Source organism: Vitis vinifera, chromosome 1, assembly GCF_030704535.1.
Source record: "Vitis vinifera cultivar Pinot Noir 40024 chromosome 1, ASM3070453v1".
Lineage (NCBI taxonomy): Eukaryota > Viridiplantae > Streptophyta > Magnoliopsida > Vitales > Vitaceae > Vitis > Vitis vinifera.
The window spans coordinates 21,754,609-21,774,152 of record NC_081805.1 but is presented as its reverse complement, the minus strand read 5'-3'; the positions used below and the strand labels follow the sequence as shown (position 1 = coordinate 21,774,152).

The 19,544-nt window shown below is 36.0% G+C and overlaps 1 protein-coding gene across 3 annotated transcripts; it reads right to left on the bottom strand.

Annotated features, from left to right (window-relative positions):
- Positions 1-5,334: 5,334 nt before the first annotated feature.
- On the bottom strand, positions 5,335-18,322 carry LOC100247903 (uncharacterized). 3 transcript variants are annotated; one of them, XM_002271876.4, is made up of 6 exons: positions 18,193-18,322; positions 15,599-15,880; positions 13,699-13,833; positions 12,145-12,201; positions 8,468-8,602; positions 5,335-5,637 (listed from the first exon to the last, which is right to left on the bottom strand). In XM_002271876.4, exons 2-6 carry the CDS (start codon positions 15,875-15,877, stop codon positions 5,572-5,574), a joined length of 672 nt encoding a protein of 223 aa, XP_002271912.1. In that variant the 5' UTR covers positions 15,878-15,880; positions 18,193-18,322; the 3' UTR covers positions 5,335-5,571. The 3 variants fall into 3 exon arrangements, with proteins under 3 accessions (XP_002271912.1, XP_010654423.1, XP_019076987.1); XM_010656121.3 differs by lacking the exon at positions 18,193-18,322 and adding an exon at positions 17,984-18,156; XM_019221442.2 differs by lacking the exons at positions 5,335-5,637; positions 18,193-18,322 and adding exons at positions 10,440-10,570; positions 17,984-18,162 and having other exon boundaries at positions 8,495-8,602.
- Positions 18,323-19,544: the final 1,222 nt, after the last annotated feature.

Here is a 19,544-nt window from a genome sequence, read left to right as displayed (position 1 = left end):
AACGGTTGTAGGTAGGTCTTCTGATGGGGCAGTTGGAAGAATGAAGGAGGGAAGAGTTAGTCAAAAGGTTGAAATTGCTCTTGTGGGGACACGTGGCAAGAGAAAACCGACAGTGGGGAATAGCTAGTCCCAACCTTCCTTGTCTTTCAGTTTGAATTCAAATATTTTGAGAACAAGGTCTGCCTGGCCAAGGCAGGATGGAGGAGTATGGGCTGGAAAGGACAAAGCCCAATCAACTGTTAAGGAAGGGCTTTAGGCCCCTAAACAAATGAGAATGGCCCAATCATCTCTTATGCCCAGCCCACAGGTTGAAGTTGACTTGGGCTGGAAGATATGAGTTTTTTTTAAAGGCATGCTTTCGATGTTGGGCCAAGAATTGGGAGGCAAACAACCCATCTCTGTGAAGGGCTCTTCACGCAGAGATGACCCATCTGCAAAGGGAAAAGAGAAGGTAGGCTCTAAGGATTCTAAAGCTCAACTGAGGGGTTCCGCGTTGAAGAGTGGTTCAAAGAAGCTATGGAATGCTCTACTCCCTCCAAGTTATGGATGCCAACAAGGGGGTCGAAGTCGAAGCGAGCCTTTAACACTTGAGAAACTGTTGTCAGTTAGCAATGCTCTTCCAAATGAAGATGCTTTCGAAGCGGGAACACAGTTGGATCGATGCTTCAGTGTGAGCCCAAGTCATTCGTCAGGGTTTCGAAAAAGGTGTTCAGGGAAAGGAACATCGTCGACGAGAGGAGACGCAGATCAAAGGTCTCTTCTTAAGGCTCTTTTTCTTTCAAAAGGGAAGGAGAAACTGCACAATTTCTCTAAAGGTGAAGATAGAGCAGGTTTGAAGGGTTTTGTGGGTTTTCCTCATCGTGGCTCATCAGTCACGGCTTTTCCTTCTTATCCAGCAACCAGAGAAAAATGGCTCAACTCTATGAGGTCTTGTGGAATGATGGTAGTGGAAAACTTCGAGGTATATTCTAATCAACATTCTCAGTCATCTCTATCTTTTCTTTTCCCTCACTCTGGCTTGGCTCTTCCACACCTGAGTCATTCTGTTTCCGTTCTTTCCAATTCAGTCATTCAATCTCAGTATCCTACAAAACCTCAAATTATATCTGAAATTTTTTCCATAAAAAATGACAATGGGCCTTTTTGTCATGGGTCTATTGGCAATCCTAACTGAGATGATGCAGTGTACCAGTTAGCTAGTCTGAACCTTTTGTCCGAGAGTTTTAAATCTTTTAAGACCAAGCCCAGCACGCCTCTTGGGGCCCCCAACCTGGTTATAGTTAGCCAGGGTGATGCGGAGTTCCCCCCGATGGGTGGGTTCCAAATAGAAGGCCTTTCCCCCAACAAAATGGCTAAAGTCTGTGAGATCTTAAGTTCTCTGGATATTAAGGTATATTCAAGGGGGAAGAATATATTTTCCATAGAAAATTGAGACCTATTGGCATTGGTTTAGAGGTTTAGGGTCAGCGAGGTGTATTTATGAAAATCATCGATTGGAATACTAGGGGTTTGGGATCTAGGAAAAAACAAAGGGTGGTTAAGGATTTTTTGCGACTCAAGAATCCGAATGTAGTGATGTTTCAGGAAACAAAAAGAGAGGTGTGCGACAGAAGGTTCGTAGGTAGTGTCTGGTTGGTTAGGAATAAGGAATGAGCTGCTCTTCCGATGTGTGGGGCTTCAGGAGGGATTTTGATTATTTGGGACTCAAAGAAATTGAGATGATTGGATACTTTTCTGTCTCAGTCAAGTTTTTGTTGGATGGATGCGGACCTTTGTGGTTATCCATAGTTTATGGCCCAAATAGTCCCTTACTTAGGAAGGATTTTTGGGTGGAGCTGTTAGAAATTTTTGGCATTTCTTTTCCATTATGGTGTGTGGGCGGGGATTTTAATGTTATAAGGAGAAGTTCAGAAAAATTGGGTGGCTCTAGTTTTACTTCTAGCATGAGGGATTTTGATGGTTTTATAAGAGATTGTGAATTACTTGACCCTCTCTTAAGAATGCCCCTTTCACTTGGTCAAACATGCAAAAGTCACTGGTGTGCAAGAGATTGGATTGGTTTCTTTATTCAAATGAGTGGGAGTTTTTTTTGTCCCTCAAAGCCTTCAAGAAGTTCTTCCTAGATGGACATCGGATCATTGACCGATTGTTTTGGATACCAATCCTTTCAAGTGGGGCCTAACACCTTTTAGGTTTGAGAATATGTGGCTGCAACATCCAAGTTTCAAAGAGTGCTTTAGTAGTTGGTGGAGAGAATTTGAAGGAGATGGTTGGGAGGGCCACAAGTTCATGATGAAGTTAAAATTTGTTAAGGCAAAATTGAAAGATTGGAATAAGAACACTTTTGGAATGCTAAAGGAAAGGAAAAAAGCATCTTGGATGAAATAGCTAACATTGATGCCATTGAGTTTTAAGAAAATGGGAGCTAAAAGAATTAATTTTGAGAGAAGAAATTCATTGGAGACAAAAAGCTAAGGTGAAATGGGTTAAAGACGGGGATTGCAATTCAAAGTTTTTTCACAAAGTTGCTAATGGAAGACGAAATAGGAATTTCATCAAGTTTTTGGAGAATGAAAGAGGTTTGGTGTTGGATAATTCTGAGAGCATCACAGAAGAGATCTTACTATATTTTAAAAAGCTCTACTTGTGTCATCCTGGAGAGTCTTGGAGAGTAGAAGGTATAGATTGGTCCCTTATCTCGGAAGAGAGTGCTTCTAAGCCGGATTTCCTTTTCTCCGAAGAAGAGATCTTTAATGCCATTTTTCAGTTAGATAGAGATAAGGCGTCGGGGTCTGATGGTTTTACCATTACAGTGTTTCAGGATTATTAGGATGTGATCAAGGAAGACTTAGTGAGGGTGTTTTTAGAGTTCACAGGAACGGGATTATTAATCAAAGCACCAATGCCACCTTTATAGTTCTTTTGCCCAAAAAAACCAGACAAATAAGATTAAAAATTTTAGACCTATTAGCTTGATCACTTGTCTCTATAAGTTAATAGCCAAAGTTCTATTAGGGCGATTAAGAGAAGTACTACACTAAACTATCCATTCTACTCAAGGTGCTTTTATTCAAGGGAAACAAAATTTGGATGCATTTCTTATAGTCAATGAGATAGTGGATGAGAAAAGACGATCAAGGGAGGAAGGAGTTGTCTTCAAAATTGACTTTGAAAAGGCTTATGACCATGTGAAATGGGATTTTTTGGATCACGTGTTGGAGAAGAAAGGGTTTAGTTCTAAATGGAGGAATTGGATGAGAAGTTGTCTGTCTTCGGTCTCTTATGCTATTCTAGTGAATGGAAATGCTAAAGGGTGGGTCAAGGCATCTAGAGTATTGAGGCAAGGTGACCCTTTATCCCATTTTTTGTTCACTATTGTCGCAGATGTGTTGAGCAGAATGATGTTGAGAGTTGAGGAAAAAAGTTTGTTGGAAAGTTTCAGGATAGGTAAGAATAGAACTAGGGTGTCCCATCTGCAATTCGCCAATGGTACCGTCTTCTTTTCTAAATCTTGTGCGGAAGAACTGCAAACTCTTAAGAGTTTATTGTTAGCGTTTGGGCAAATTTCTAGGCTTAAGGTCAATCTTAACAAGAATAATCTTTTTGGCATCAACCTTGATCAAAATCATCTCTCTAGGTTAGCCTTGTTGCTTGATTGCAAGGCTTCTGATTGGCCTATATTCTACCTAGGTCTTCCTTTGGGTGGGAATCTAATTGCTTGCGGATTCTAGGATCCAATGATTGAGAAAATCTCAAGAAGATTACACGGGTGGCAAAAGGCTTACTTATCTTTCAGTGGTAGGATAACTCTTATCCACTCATGTCTTTCCCACGTTCCTAGCTACTTTCTCTTTGTTTAAGATTCCCGCTTTAATGGCTGCAAAAATTGAGAGATTGCAAAGGGATTTCCTTTGGTCAGGGGTTGGGGAAGGTAAAAGAAATCATCTTGTTAATTGTGATGTAGTGTGTAAACCGAGGGTAAAAGGGGGTTTGGGGTTTGGAAAGATTTCTTTAAGGAATCTCGCTCTTTTAGGGAAGTGGTTGTGAAGGTATCCTAAGGAGAGTACAGCTCTGTGGCATCAGGTCATTCTAAGCATTTATGGGACACATTCAAATGGTTGGGATGCCAACACTTTAGTCAGATGGTCACATCGTTGTCCTTGGAAGGCTATTGCACAAGTCTTTCAGGATTTTTCCAAGTATACTCGGTTTGTGGTAGGAGATGGGGAAAGAATTCGCTTTTGGGAAGATTTGTGGTGGGGGGACCAGCCTTTGAGATCCCAATATCCAAGACTATTTCGAGTAGTTACGAATAAAAATATTCTTATATCTTCAATTCTCGGTTCTGCTCGCCCTTTCTCTTGGAACTTTAGTTTCCATCGTAATCTATCTGATTCTGAGATAGAAGATCTAGAATGTCTCATGCAATCTCTTAATTGTATGCATTTATCAACTTCGGCTTCGGATGCGAGATCCTGGTCTTTATCTTCTTCAGGAACGTTTACAGTCAAGTCTTTCTTTATAGCCTTGTCCTAAACGCCCGATTTATCTCCACTTTTCCCTACTAAGTTTGTATGGAATTCTCAAGTCCCTTTCAAAGTCAAGTCCTTTGTCTGGTTAGTGGCACACAAGAAGGTAAATACTAATGACTTGCTACAATTGAGAAGATCCTACAAAGCTCTTCGTCCTGACATTTGTAAGTTGTGCATGAAGCAAGCAGAATCAACATATCATTTTTTCCTACATTGTTCTTTGTCGATGGGGTTGTGTCATAGATTATTTCAGTTAGCCAAGATGGATTGGGTTCCTCCAAGAAGCATTTCAAACATGATGCTCATCAATTATAAAGGTTTTGGCACTTCCAAGAGAGGGATAGTTTCGTGCATTGCTTTAATTTGGGTTGTGTGGCGGGAAAGAAATGGTAGGATATTTGAGGACAAAGCAAGGGATTCAAAGAATCTATGGGATTCCATTCACTTCCTTGCTTCTCTTTGGGCATTTTGTTCCGTGGTTTTTAAGGGCATTCTCCTTAACATGTTACAACTAGATTGGCTAGCAGTGTGTAGTTCCAACGGGATGGTCTAGCCAAGAGTGCTTGTTTGTAGTTTTCATAGTGTAGTTTCTTGTTCTTTTATTGTGTTGTTTAGTTTTATCTTTGGTAGGAGGATTCTTCATCCTTCTTTTGTACTTCTTTTTCTATCAATATATATATTTGTGTTTCCTATCAAAAAAAAAAATTATTATGCTATATTTTCACTAGGGAAAATAACAAAATGAATAGTCACCATATTACATCCAAAGAATAAGGAGGAGAATCAAAGGAGACACAACCACTTTGATATAAAGAGAGACTAGATTGATGAAATTTTTACAAAAGATCGTATGCATTTTTGGTATGCCATTACCGGTATGTATGTAGAACTTAGAAGGTAGCATACTTCCATGTCTTTGTGCTGCTGCTATACCATAGTTCCTGCGGATCAAAGAGTGACTAAAATAGACCTTCAACTTTGAAAGTTGGTGACAGCAAAGGATGTCGTTCGTATGGAGAAATTGCAGGAGCACAAGCATCTACTTGTAAATCCATTCATTTGAGCGACCCCCAGACTCATCCATGTCTATGAAAATGCTAACTGCCTGCTTCAAGAGAGAAAATAGTGATGAAATTGCACCTTTAAAATAGAAAACTAATCGAATGAAGCCTTAACTACACAGATTATAAGAATCACCTTTCATCATTCAGCTTTATTTAGGCTCATGTACTCAGTTTGTAATCAAGGGCCTAGTGACAGCCTTGATCCACCTCCTTTTTGTCTTGCTCTTGTCCTAAGAATGACATAAATGTGTGCCAATTCTCTTACCTTATAACCAAATCTGTGTGTTCATTTGGTTTGGTTCCGAGAATGACTTTTTGCCATTTGGTTACATAAAAGGGCCATATTTTTGTTTTGTATTGTATGCTAACATGTCTCTATGCCAGTATCTATCCACATTCTGTTTTAGCATCCTCTGCCAATTCTATTACTTACAACTAGCTAGGTGTAGTCATATTATATTGCCGTCAACACAAACTTCCAGAATAGGAAAAAGCATAAAAGACAAAAAAGCTTGTCTCCATACATCAGGAAACATTAATCATTTTTGTAATAATTGAGCCAAAAAGTGCATGCAGACACCAATCATGAGTTAATAAGAAAAGACTGTTTTGTAACACTCGTTAAGAATTTGCCTTCATTGGTTCCAGGTTCAACAAGTGTGAATATAATTACGTGCACACTTCAAGAAACTGCATTTCTCTTAATTAAGAAAATGCGAAGTCAGATAGAAAACTCTAGTTCCTAGGTAACAATGAAAAGGAAACTGGGGATCCAATAAAATTGGAAGTTTTATCTCATTTTGTAGGCTACTGGTATTCAGGCTGCATACTACGGTAGAATATATGAAAATCATTATTGGTTTGAGATCTATTAACACCTTCCTCCCAGATACATGATGTGCTTTTATCCATCACCCAAGATTTTTCCTCCTAGATAAATGATGTGCTTTTATTCATCACCCAAGATTTGCCATTACGCTAGAGAGTAAAGAGTTGTTCTTCAACAAAAACAATAACTAATGATACGGATCACAAAAAAAAAAAAAAAAAAAAAATTATCCTGATTACCCAGTTCTACACAAAAGGGGGCACTTAAAACACCAACCGACTTTAAGCCTTTACTTAATGAAACCTCTGGTGTAAATCCAGTGAAATATTGGGACCTAATTTAAGGGTTTGCAGTAGATTGATTAGGATTAATTAGAGATTAGTGGAATAGAGGTTTGGGGTGGGTTGTGGTTGAAGGTTTAAGGTATGGTTTATGTAAAACAGTGTCAAAATAGAAGAGAAAGCAAGAAGGATGTTGATAATCATGCTACCCAGAAGGACTTAAAGCTGCACGTCTCAATTGAATGTTCACTAGCTTCAACCTATTTCAAGACTAAGAACCTATTTACAACTAATCCTAATCTTCAGTCAAATTTAAACGATCAATTCTGAAAGAGATGAAAAATAAAAATAAACCCAAAACAACATTATTTATTCACTGCTAAAATGGTATGAACAATGTGCCTCAGTAGAGTGGACAGTAAGTCACTACAATAACATAATAATACACATTGCAGTAAACTCACTATAGTACTGCTACTTTTTAACTTGTGGGTTTTTCCTCTACTTTCAGCCCAAAAACAACAAATAATGGAACTCTAAAATATATGACTTGGAATGAAGCAACTAAGAAAACTACCATAGACATTGTTCTGGGGAAAAATGAATTCTAAAATAATCATCAAATCTAGTTTTTGGCTTAGAAAGAGGGGATCCTTTTCTAAATACATTATGTATATATCATGGGCAAGTTATCTCAGATGAAAAGGGCTTTTTGATTGGCATGGGGACCAAAAGCCTAGTTTTACCCAACAGGTTATTTCTTCTCTAACCAATGTATGGCTATTCCATCACCTAGCCATTTTCTTCGAAGTTCCATCTTTTTGCAAAGAAGAAAGATGAAGGATATGAAATTTTGAAATGTTAGATGTGTCCCAACTCCAAATATTTGGGAAGTGTTAGCAGCTTTTTCTTTTCCTATCTTATGGAAAGTAAAATGATCTTCAGAAAAAAAGGAAAAAAAAACTGAGTGTTTCGAAGGAATGGATCTATCCATCTAATATGTCAGCAACAAAGCTCCTTTCTGTTTTTTGTTATTAATGTTTTATTTTATTTTATTTATTTCCAAATACTTTCCAAACCTTACAAGTTTCTCTAATGAGTTCTTGAGTATGTCTATTATCATATCACATTCAAGACTAATATTATTAGTTGAGCTTCATACCCGCATAAAGTCACTACTCTAATAAGAACAAGTACAAACCATGAAGTGCGGAATCATAAAAAGGAACATTAAAACGAGGAAGGATTCTATGCAGGATTTGAAGCTGATACTTTTAAATGTTATTCACAACTGCAATTTTAATTACTTATAGTAGACCTTGTCTAAACACTTTGGCAAAATGTGGAGAAATAATATGATGAACAAATGCAATATTTTCAGCCTTATGTTGTCCTTATCTTTTCAGTGAACATCTAGAACTGAACTTGTTTGTTGGTTAACCCTATTCATTTTTTGATGAAAGACTTTCAATTTGCAGAGTACTAAATTTATTTGGTGGTTAGTTCTGTCATTTTCCTAACAATTTAGAAGTGTTGAGGTTGAAGTCTCATTAAACCACCTCATTAGAATTAACTACTTCAAGCCTTCAACTAAGCATTTATCACACATTTTTCTTATTTTTACCTACTTATTGAAGATTTGAGGCTGACTTCTAATTAACCACCTTATTAAACCTAACTGCTTTCCAAAACTTCAAGTAAGCATTAAACCTCCCAAAGAGATTGCACAGATATTTGCAAAGTTTTGAACAATAATTTTACCTTGCCAATCCGAGGCCTCTCTTTCAGTTTTTCCAGGCTGTTCCGAATATGTGAGATGGCTCCCCAACATTTCAATGTGTTTGCAACATCATCAAGCCTCAGCAAATACTCTTCTTCAGTCAGCGGAAAGGATCTCTAAGAGGAAAAATAATTAAGACAAGCTTTAAATGGGATACAAGTGGGCATCTTCAGACTTACAATGGAATCTGAGAAGCACATATGCGTAAGTTTCATGAGTGAATCAGGGAAAATTTCATGGCAACATGTCAGTAGCATACTAATCCTATAGATTTTCAATTAGGAATTCAGGATCCTTTCCGAGTAAAAACAAAGAATAGAGTGAAAGAGGCAGGAGGTGTAGTTGCTAATGAACAAAAATATGCCTTTTTTCAACAGGAAAAAAAAGACACAAAAAATAAGACAAAAACAAATTATCTGTCAGAAATTGAAAACTGCTGCCTCAACTGAAGTTAGTTTCTATAAGCTGTCTTGAATTTAAGAACTACAGCTGACTACCTCATAATATAATTATAGCACTAACTTCTCCTACTTTTCTTGAACATCTTTTCCAAATATGCAGTACCATCACAACTTTTCTTATCAGTTTTCATACAGACATCACAACAGTAATAGACTGTTGATTTGCATTGGAATCTTTATTCCTTGTTGTTAGTGTTTAGCTAGGTTGGCAATTCCGGACAAAATTCCTAAGTGTCCCCTAACTCGGTTTTCCAATTCCTCTTCGGACTACTTCACCTTTGAAGATTAAGACTTTGTTAAGAGGCCGAGGTATGTAGCCAAGTATGTGGTGATTGAATGTGAATCAACCCTGTTTTTCATCTTTAAAAAGAGTTAAGAGGAGAAATATTTTTGCTGAAAGGCTTTTGTTCCCCTATTGTTTGATCGATCTAGGTGCAGGGGCACATTAATCCAACTAACCTTTCTTTAAGATTAATTTTCAGCCCTTGGATTAAGGGTTTCATTTTTATTTAAAATGAACTTTCTCCCATTTCTGGAGAAGAGAGACTGTGGCAGCCATTCTTGTGCTCCTCATTCCCTTTTCTCTTTGAGCTTGCTTGCTCCAAGAAAATCCCATCCAAGTTTTCAAAGAAATTTTTTTTTTTAATGGATTTTCTGAAAATGAACATGGGTTGATTTCTGAAACATTCATCTCTCATTCTCTTGGTTTTGTGCAAAAACCCATTTTCTTCTTGTGTGAATTCAAGAAAAGGTCGAGATCGAGCTTGGTGCGGACTCCTAGTGTACTCCGGAAGAAGAAGTTGAGAAGCTGAAAGTGAAGGTACTAGTCAAGTGATCCGGAAAGGATTGGTTGGTTTGAGTTAGGTAAAACCTTGTATTCAGTTTTTATTCTTTATAGTGAATGTTTTCAATCGGTAGTAGGCTCATGGTTTTTTATCTCTTCGGAGATTTTCCACGTTAAAATCTAGTGTCAATTGTCTCTCTCTCACTCTACTCTTTGATTTATTTTCAGTTTTTGATATCATTAGATACTTGAGCATATATGTTGAATGGAAGATATATGAGCTGAAATAAGTGTGATTATTCATGGAATATCTTCAATTATTTTTCTGTTTATTTTGGTTAATGATATCTTGTAGTAAATTGAAATGAGTTAAGGTGACAATTGTTCTTTTGAATAAATTTTGAGAAGTGTTGAAGCATTTGCATGTGAATTGCATTTATAAATTATTGGGAGAGTGTTGGTGCATACATACTTGCTTGTGGTTTTTATACTTTGTTAAAAAGTTGTTGGAAGAGAAGTTTATAGACATTGAAAAATTTTAAGGCTAGGTAATCCTTGTTGGGAAATTTTTTTTAGTTCAACAACACCTATTCACCCCCCCTCTAGGTGTAGTCCATTATTGAGATTCACCTTTCACTTGTCAATTAAAAAATGACTGGACTTAATCCGAATATCAAATAAGATATAGTCATAGAGCATTCATCTTACCTAGATTGTACAAGCCCAATGTCAGGGCAGGTAATATCATGAGGCATCCCACATGAGACCATCCAGAATTTAAATCCAGAGTGGGTAATGACGAGGTCTTTACAAGCAGCCACAGAAAACCATGACACAGTCTACATGAAGAGAATGATCTCAGACACATAATTTGGCTAGAGGCTGACGCATAACCATATAGTGTATTTTATCTTTTCAATAACAGTAGTCACAAGCACTACAAACAGCATTAAGGCAGCCTTGAGAAGTCGTGGCTTGAAGTTTGTTTATTTATTTACTGATTTATTTGTCCTAGGGAAACATAAAATAGAAATTCTGAAAGCAAGTAAGAAAAAAAGGCTGTGAGATCCATTACAAATAAGAATAAAGACAAAGCCTAGCCCATATATATATATATATATATATTTTATAAGTAAAAGAGAAGAAATTGTATTGAAAAGAGACGCTAAAATAGCAACTCAAAAAAATACAAAAGAGATGCACCCCCCTCCCCGGCTGGGACAAAAAAACAGCTGTCGAAAGCGGAGGAGCCAAAAAAACCACCATCATTGAGATCCCACCCAATCAATGAAACCAACTAAAGTCAAAGGACCATATATATATATATATACTGTTGTACAAAACTGTAGCTAGAAGCCAACCACCAACATATTATAGTGGGAGGAAGTCCACTGCAAACTCCATGTGGCAAGAGGTTACACTCTTCACTAGACTATCAATACTAATAAGACAATCAGGAATTCCACATTAAGGACAATTCTACATTCCTCAGTCAAGCAAGGATCCAGGACATCTACTTGTCATACCTCCACTGGACTCACCACCCCATGTGAGCCAAGAGACAATGCCATGAGATTCCTAAACCCCTTTGAAATCATATTGATAGGGAAGCATGCAATCCCTCCTTTACAGCACTCCCTCCCTTTACTTCAAATAGTTAACCCCTGGCACCATCTCCCTTATCTAGTTTTAAGGTTGGCTCAAGCTTTTATGAAAGCCATTACTGTGTGATTATGGTTTTAGAATTGCACTTTCTATATCAAGAAAATAGATGTAACCTAAAAATGGGTTCAAGTATGCTGGACTGAGGACAACAGCAGTCCAGCCACATGTCCAAAATTAACAAATGCCTTAAAAATATAAAAATGTCCAAAGACTTGTAAGGCATGCCGCATGTGGCCAAGAATGAGGGAGCCATGGCTTATTATTATCATTATAGCTGCTCCATATGTTTCCCTACCACTAAGATTACATTTGACTGCATTTCAGATGCTCATACCCAAGGAAAAAGTGAACATGAACATAAACGGAGTAATTCTCTTCCCATGTGGCCGAATTAAAAAAACAAAGTATCATGTAAACCATTGGAGAATGACTCAATGAATAGTCTAGTTCTAGAAACTGGGTCTAAATTAAAATATTTATTGTTAGGTCACATCAGACTATAATGCTTTAATACTGATACCAAGCCTCTACTTTTGCCTTTTTCTTGTTCTTTCTTTCCTTTTCTTATTTTCTTTTTTTTTTTCTTTTTTTTTTTCTTTCTCTTTCTTTTGCTATCAGATAAGAATATGAAGCCTCTATTTTTCTACAAAACTTTCAACATATCAAAGCAATTTCTGCAACTTGATGTTATCATATTACTAATAGAATAACGATACCACAACATATCTGTAGCACAGGAATCTTTTACCTGCTCCATGTACTTCCACATGACATTTAAAGCAAGTAGATTTCTTCCCATAAACTCCTACATTAGGGTATAAAAAATAACATGTCAAGTGCCAGAAAATCAAATCTAGCTTGGATGATAAGAATCAAGAAAAGAAAGCCATTTTCAGGGGCGAAAAGAAATCTTGGTTATCAACTGAGTGACAGTCAGCACACATCCATCAATAGATAAGTTCAAGAACCTCAAAAATAACAAAACATGGTTTTGATGAAATCATACCATAAACTTTCCTTAAACCAATGAAATATACACTTAGGAGACTTTAATAAATTCTACCTTTATTTCTCGATGGGAAGAAGTCATGCTATTCTAAATATAAAATAATATAGGGTAAGCTAGCCATACAAGCAATAGAAACTTACTTTTTGTTTCCTGAAAATTTGAGTTTACCTAAATAGTAGTAAACCTAAATACAACCCAAACTTACATGCACAAATCATGCTAAAGTTGGCCAAAACTGTGGTAAACTGATTTCAACAAGGCACTGCTCATTTGTGATTTAAATTTTAAAATCTTGATATTCACAACCCTTTGTTCCAAATTTAACAAGACCTCAAATTTCATCCACATATGGACACAATGTTTCATGACATAGATGCATAACCTGCTTTCAAACAGACTCGTGGAGAAACAATTGTTCGCTGCAGCTTGTAGTCTAGTAAAACATTTTTAAAGAAGAGGATGATAGCTATATATAATCCTAAGTAACGTAGGAGAAAGGATTGTTGTTCCCAACAATAGTTTTTATTCTTCTAAAAAATTAAATTTAATGTGTAAAACAAGTAAACCAAGTGTTTTAGGATTCACTGGCTAGAGGAACTCTGACAGACCATTAGTATTAAGATGCACTATTGAGATGATAATCCAGTGTTCAGTGGTGATATGCCCCTTCTATAATGAGGTGGTAGGATGGTGTGAGGACAGAAGACACTCAACTTGAGGGTAGAGTGGGACAATTCAGGGGAATGTACTTGAGTGTGGCAATAGCAATAAGATCTCTAGGAGCTCTCTCGATTATCTTGCAAGTACCTATTTACCTAAGTTTAAAGAGTTGAAAAGCTCTCAACCTCTCTTTCAAGTTCCTTAAGTTCATCAATAGATTATTTATATAAAAAAGTTGGAACTCATATTACTTACTAAATGGAATCTGGTATGCAAGTGACAAAGGGAAAATCTGGTATGATATCATATTAATATACAAATGGATTGGGGAATCATTCATTTCAATTCCTAACTTAATTCTAAAAATTCTGAGAAATACAATGGCGTCATCTCAATGTTGTATAACTCAAAATGAGCTAAAAGCTCAAACGCTACAAAAAATACAGTGGAAGGATTAATCTCCATGTAAGATAACAGTCATGTTTAAACGCCCCTTAACCATTTTTCAATAACTAATCCACAAAAAGCAACAAGAAAAGAAAATAGATGAAGAACAATTACACTTTCAAGTAAAAAAAGGAAAAATCCAATATCAATGATTTACAGATATGCATCACATATAGAAAATCAAACCTTCTTTATTAGTAGAACATCATAGGATCTCCCATACTTGTTCCTAATAAGAGTTGCAAGGTCTAACCCGCTAAAGGTAGAATCATCTGAGCCAACAATTCTTTCAAGATTCTCTCTGATCATTTCACTATTAACCTGAAGAAGTAAAAATCATATATTCTCGATCAATATATGCCTCCCCATGGTATAACCATGCATATAAATGAACTGAAAAGTGGGATTGATTAAAGGAACAATATCTTTCAGAAAACCCTTAGTTCTGAGTTTGCTGATGTTATTGAAAAACTTCAAGCCACCCCAAAAGATACCCAATAAGCTTACAAAGAAACAATAAAGTAAACACATTTGAAAGAGAAACCAAATCAGTTCAACAAACTGCCAATGCAATTCTGTCCAAGGAAATCCATTAGTAAACGAAGTCAATCCCAAAATCAGTGACAAAAACTGAAACCGTTTCATTAACGAAAACTCAAATGCTCAGCCACTCCATAGATGGAAACAAATTGATGATCTAACTTCTTAAAGAGCCAAATTTTGGAATTGGTATCTAGATGTTGAAGAAAAAAAACAACTTAGGCACAAGCCCAAAAAAAGAATGCTTGGAAATTTAAGATGCTCCTAGAAGAACAAACAACACAAAAAATAAAAATAAAAAGCTCAAACCTTTTAAATCTTGGATCTCGTTGGAGAGTAACAAAGACAATAAAAAACAGGAGTAGAAATAGAAACAGTTAAACTTCAGGTGGTGGTCATTAAAGCTCAAATCTATCAATGTGTTATGAACAATGTTTTCAGAACCGGACCGGTCATTGAATCGGAAAAGTTATCAAATTACGGTTCACTGGTCGAACCGCGGTTGAACTAATGACGTCATAAATATATATTTTATATAATATTATAATTTTAAAAATTAAAAAATAATAATAAATTATAAAAATTAAATATTAAACATATTATCAAAATTATAATAAACAAAAAAAAACATATTAAATATAAAACATAAAAAATAAAATTCAAAAAATAAAAAATCAAAGCTTCTGGAGCTACTGCCACTACTGGTGGAGCTAAGGCGGCCACGTGGTGGGGAAAGGTGGGCTTTTCTGGGTTGGTGGGGGTGCCAAAGGGGGGACAAGGGGGTGCCGCTGGGGGAGCAACGTCCGACCAGTGCAGCTCGATACTGGCGACAGTGGGGGCGGCTCCAGCTAGGGCAGCCACACAAGGGGTTGCTAGGGGGGATCAAAACGACGTCGTTTTGATGTTGGGAAAAAAAATTAAATTAAATTAATTGAATCGTCCGGTTCACTGGTCAGACCGCCGGTTCAACAGGTCAGATTTCGGTTCAACCTCTTTTCGGCCCAATTGACCAGACCGGATCGGAACCGTGACCAGCCGGTCTAGTCCGATTTTTAAAACCATGGTTATGAGGAATCTACATAGTTCTAAAAGGCAAAGATGCACCCAAGGCAGAAAGATCTCCTAAGAGGTGCAAAGTGCAAACCAAAGTGCCCCTGAGCAAAGTGAGATGCAATTAACCAAAGCCCTAGGGTGCATGTCAATTTTATATAATATAATCCAGAACTCAATCTAAGCAAAAAGAAAAGAAAAAATAACTATATAAAATTTCAATATAGAGTCAGAAATTTCAAGAATAAAAGTATTTAAAAAAATAAAATAGGACTTCTCAAATAAAGTAAGCGCCTTAGCAGGGGAGGCCCTATAGCTAGGTAGTCATTGCACCTAGGGCCTAGGCACCTCTAAAGAGTGCCTTTACCAACTATGGGAATCAATAAAAAAAAAAAGCACAATGAACAAGCCATATTCCAGTTGCACACATAGTTTTCCTCCAAGGCCATTGTTTACATTGATGAGTTGTATAGACACTAACAAAAATTCAACATACCCCTCCTAATTCACCATTAGAAGGTTGTTTCTTGTCAATTCCATCTTCTGAATCATCTGGATCCATACCATCGTCCACTGTACTTGAAAAAATAGGCCTACATCTCCTGGCACTTTGATGAGAACTACCAGCAAGACATTGACCATGGTAAAAAAATGAACCTCTAGAAGGAATATATGGGCCAGATCCTGGACATATAATCTGGTTAAATCTTCCTCTGGAAGGATGATTTTGAATTCCTAGCCACAAATTACAATGGTTTCCTGATAGCATTGTCATATCCTGCAAATTATAGTAACATTGTAAAGTTAGTAGGAACCAATTAAAGCGGGCAATATTTTGTTTCTTTCAGAAACAAGAAAATAGTTTAAGCAATTATCATTGGCATTCTAACTCCTGAACATAAATTAAACTCTAACTTAGCAAGGATCAATAAACAAAAGAAATACAAATTTCAAAGAAAAAGAAATACCAATCTTTGATCAATTTGAGTTGTCTTTCTAAACAATATGCCCTCGCAAATATTTACTACAATTTTACAAATGCCAGAGTGGCATATATACTCAGTTGAATTTCTTCCAAATTGCTCAATCAGTTGGTCATTGAAATGATATAGTACTCCAACCATAAAATTGCGAGGGGAGGGCGGGGGGGAGAGGATTGGGGGGGTGGGGAACAAGAAAAACTGTTCAATCATGCATGTGTGTTTCATCCTTTGGTGTTTCCCAACATCTGAGAATTTGTGGTTACAACACTTTGAACTTTAATTACCTATCTCCAAGATATAGTTATCTGTCCACCTCCTGTTATACTAATGAAAATTAAGGGCATTCTGAAGAAAAAAGAAAGAAGAGAGTAAGAGGTGTTAAGTTGAACAGAAGTACAAATTGTTGGATTAGTGCAACTTTATATGCTAAAAACAAAGGCAACACAATGAAACGCGGATTATAAAATGAGAACCAGTGAGTTAGGGCGAACAGTTGTCCACCAGGGTACAACAACAGATTGAAGACAATGATGCACTCTAATCTCTGCAGCAATACAACTCTTACAGAGTGTTCCTCCAAACCTGTATTGACACAGGACATGACACTTAGAACAATAATCCTCTGGTCTTAAAAAAAAAAAAAGTGGCCCAATGCTGGCAGTCCTCAGGTGCTTCAGATGGGATGGTTTTTGGATCAAGCCTCTTGAAATCCCACTAAATGAGCTCAGGCCTCGTGCACACATGTATGCCTCCACTTTCTCTCCACAAGCCCATGAAACTTAGAAAGTGGAACCCACTATAAACCACTTTTTATCTCCCATCCTTTCCCTATGTGGGACAAAGGAAACTCTAGGAATCTTCCTACAGAAAATCCTCTTTGCATAATGTACTAGTATATATGAAGGAAGATAAGAATATATACATGATTTAGGGTATCGTTAAGTGCCCTTATTTTGTCTGCCATGAGCTGGCCCCTTAAGCAGTAGACTCCTGACACACGCACACAAACAGAAGTTTTCGTGCTGACATGGATTTAATCAGATTTTTTGGAGCTATAATGATTTTGGTATTTGGTTAGAACAATACATTTAAACATGTGCAAGGTTGCTCAGCCGTATAACAGGAGTGAATGTGTAAATTTGAGGTGCATATGCAATTCACAAAATGGTTTCTGACTAACATCATTTGGTGGCCTTTTACAATATGTTCATGGACTTATGCGCATAAGAGGATCATCAGCTGACTGAAATCTTGACTTAGAATTAAATAAAAAACAAAACCAAGAGAAATACAGTCCACCCAACAGAGAATAAATAGCCTCTCAGGCCTTTGATTAGTTGATTAAGATTACAGATTCCAAATCAAGTTTTTCTCCTTAGTTTCAGTAAAGGGTATATCAACAGGAAAGTTAGTCATATTTGACACTTATCCACTATGAACCAACAATTTCCCAGGAAGTTGCTACTCTCATCACCTTCTTTACCACCTTCCTTGCCACCTACAATTGTGCCAGCACCATATCAACAATTTATTATTTTTCCATTCTCTATTCATTAAATTTAAACAATAGATAAAATAGACCTAAAAAAATAAATTGGTTATGCTGCCATGTTAGAAGGTGGTAAAATATGTGGCAGAGAAAGTGGCAAGAGTATCATCTTCTTAATTTTCTAGTTGGCTAGATGGTGATTACCCACCACCCCCCCCCCCCCCCCCCCCCAACACACACATACACACAGAGAGAAAAAGCAGGGTGTGTGTGTGTGAATTAGAATAAGTAAATTAGGAGCTAAACATAAACCCCACAGAACCCCAATTAACAAACAGAATCCCACAGAAAAAGCAGAGTTTTTGAAATGGAAATACAAATGGAATTCAATTCTATGTAACCAATTTACCAAACACAGCCTCATAGTGGAATCATCTGCATACTTTCAAAGAAATTTAAAACCCCACTAACTATGAAAATGAAAGAGTCCAAGAATCTAAAAAGTAGCAAATATAGAAAAGTAATGATGAAAGTTATATCCAACTTTTAACACACAGAAGAATTGAAGCAGAATACAAGAAATAAATAAAAGGCATGAGAAAGAAAAGAAAACATTACAGAAAAAGAAACGTCAGTTGCTGTGCAGAGACTGTTTTTTCTCCTTTTTTTGGTTTCTTTTTTTTTTTTTTTTTTTTTTCCAGAAAAGCTTGGAAGAAGATTGAGTTTTGACTCCTATTTTTGGATATGGAGTAGAGGATGGGTAGAGCCTAAAGGTTCCTGCGCCACTCATGCCTTGTAAATGGGCCGGGCCTGCTCAAAGCTTCAGGCCCAGTCTATCTCTGGGCCAGGTTTCTGCTTTTTCTCCATTTTCAATTTTTTTTTTGCTAGCTTTAGTTACAGAAAAATGATAAAAAGGAAAAAAAAAAAGGTTAAAAACTAAATATAACTAAAATTATGAATTTTCAAATTATCTATAACCCGTTTGGCTATGTTTGTAAGTTAAAAGAATAAAAAATAATTTTTAAAAACAAGTTTCAAAAAACATAACTAAACGGATCATATTTTCCTTTTGTTTCTAAAAATCAGTTTATTCTCTAAAAATTGTTCCTTATTTTATTTTGTTTTTAAAAATTGTTTTCAAAAAACAACAACCAAATACTATTAGAAATTTTTTAAAATGGTTTTCTATTTTTAAAAACAAAAAACTGTTTTTAAATCATACGGTCAAACAAACTCTTAATTTTTTTCATAAAAGAGTTAAAATAAATAAAATGAGTTTGATATAAAAATAATTTATTAAATTTAAATTTATTTTTTATTTTTTCTTCCCATTTTTTTCTCTTGTAATCATCTATTAAAAATTTTTAGGACATAGACTATTGAAATTATTAAAACTTGCTCACAATTTATAATGTTGTAAATAAATTATTATTTTTTTAGTTGTTTTTAAATATAAATAATTTTCTAATATAACATGATTATTTAAAGAAATTTTAAAAATTATTATCAAAATAATTTATATTTTTGCTATGGTTGGCAACTTCAAAACATAACTATTGGATGAAAAATTAATTGGTTATGTATTAGAGAATTCATTACAATAGATTTTCTTTCTATATTTAAATTCTTCTAATTGTAATTTCCTATTTTTGTGTTTTGGGTTAATTTTAGGATTGTTTCCTATTTTTGTGTTTTAAGTTTGTGTATATATATTCATTCTTAATCAATGAAAAAGTCAAACCATTGTTTCTCAATAATCCTCTCTCTACTTCAACATGGTATCAGAGCCTAATCTTCTTGAGTGTATTTTCTTCTTTTTTTTTTCCCCGAAAAACCAGAAGAACTCTCCAACCACTCTCCTCAATGGCTTCACTCTCAAGATCCTCACTATCCCCTCCTTACAATCAATCTCTTCAATATCACCAAATTGTCATCCACCAATTATCTCACATAGAGCCTTCAAATCCAAT

What these genes read in the sequence shown, in the direction of transcription:
- LOC100247903 (XM_010656121.3), bottom strand. An exon ending in ATGTTCTACTAATAAAGAAG is followed by an intron (nt 12,202 to 13,698) that starts GTTTGATTTTCT and finishes ACCCTAATGTAG; the next exon opens with GAGTTTATGGGAAGAAATCT. An exon ending in AGAGGCCTCGGATTGGCAAG is followed by an intron (nt 5,638 to 8,467) that starts GTAAAATTATTG and finishes CTCTTGAAGCAG; the next exon opens with GCAGTTAGCATTTTCATAGA.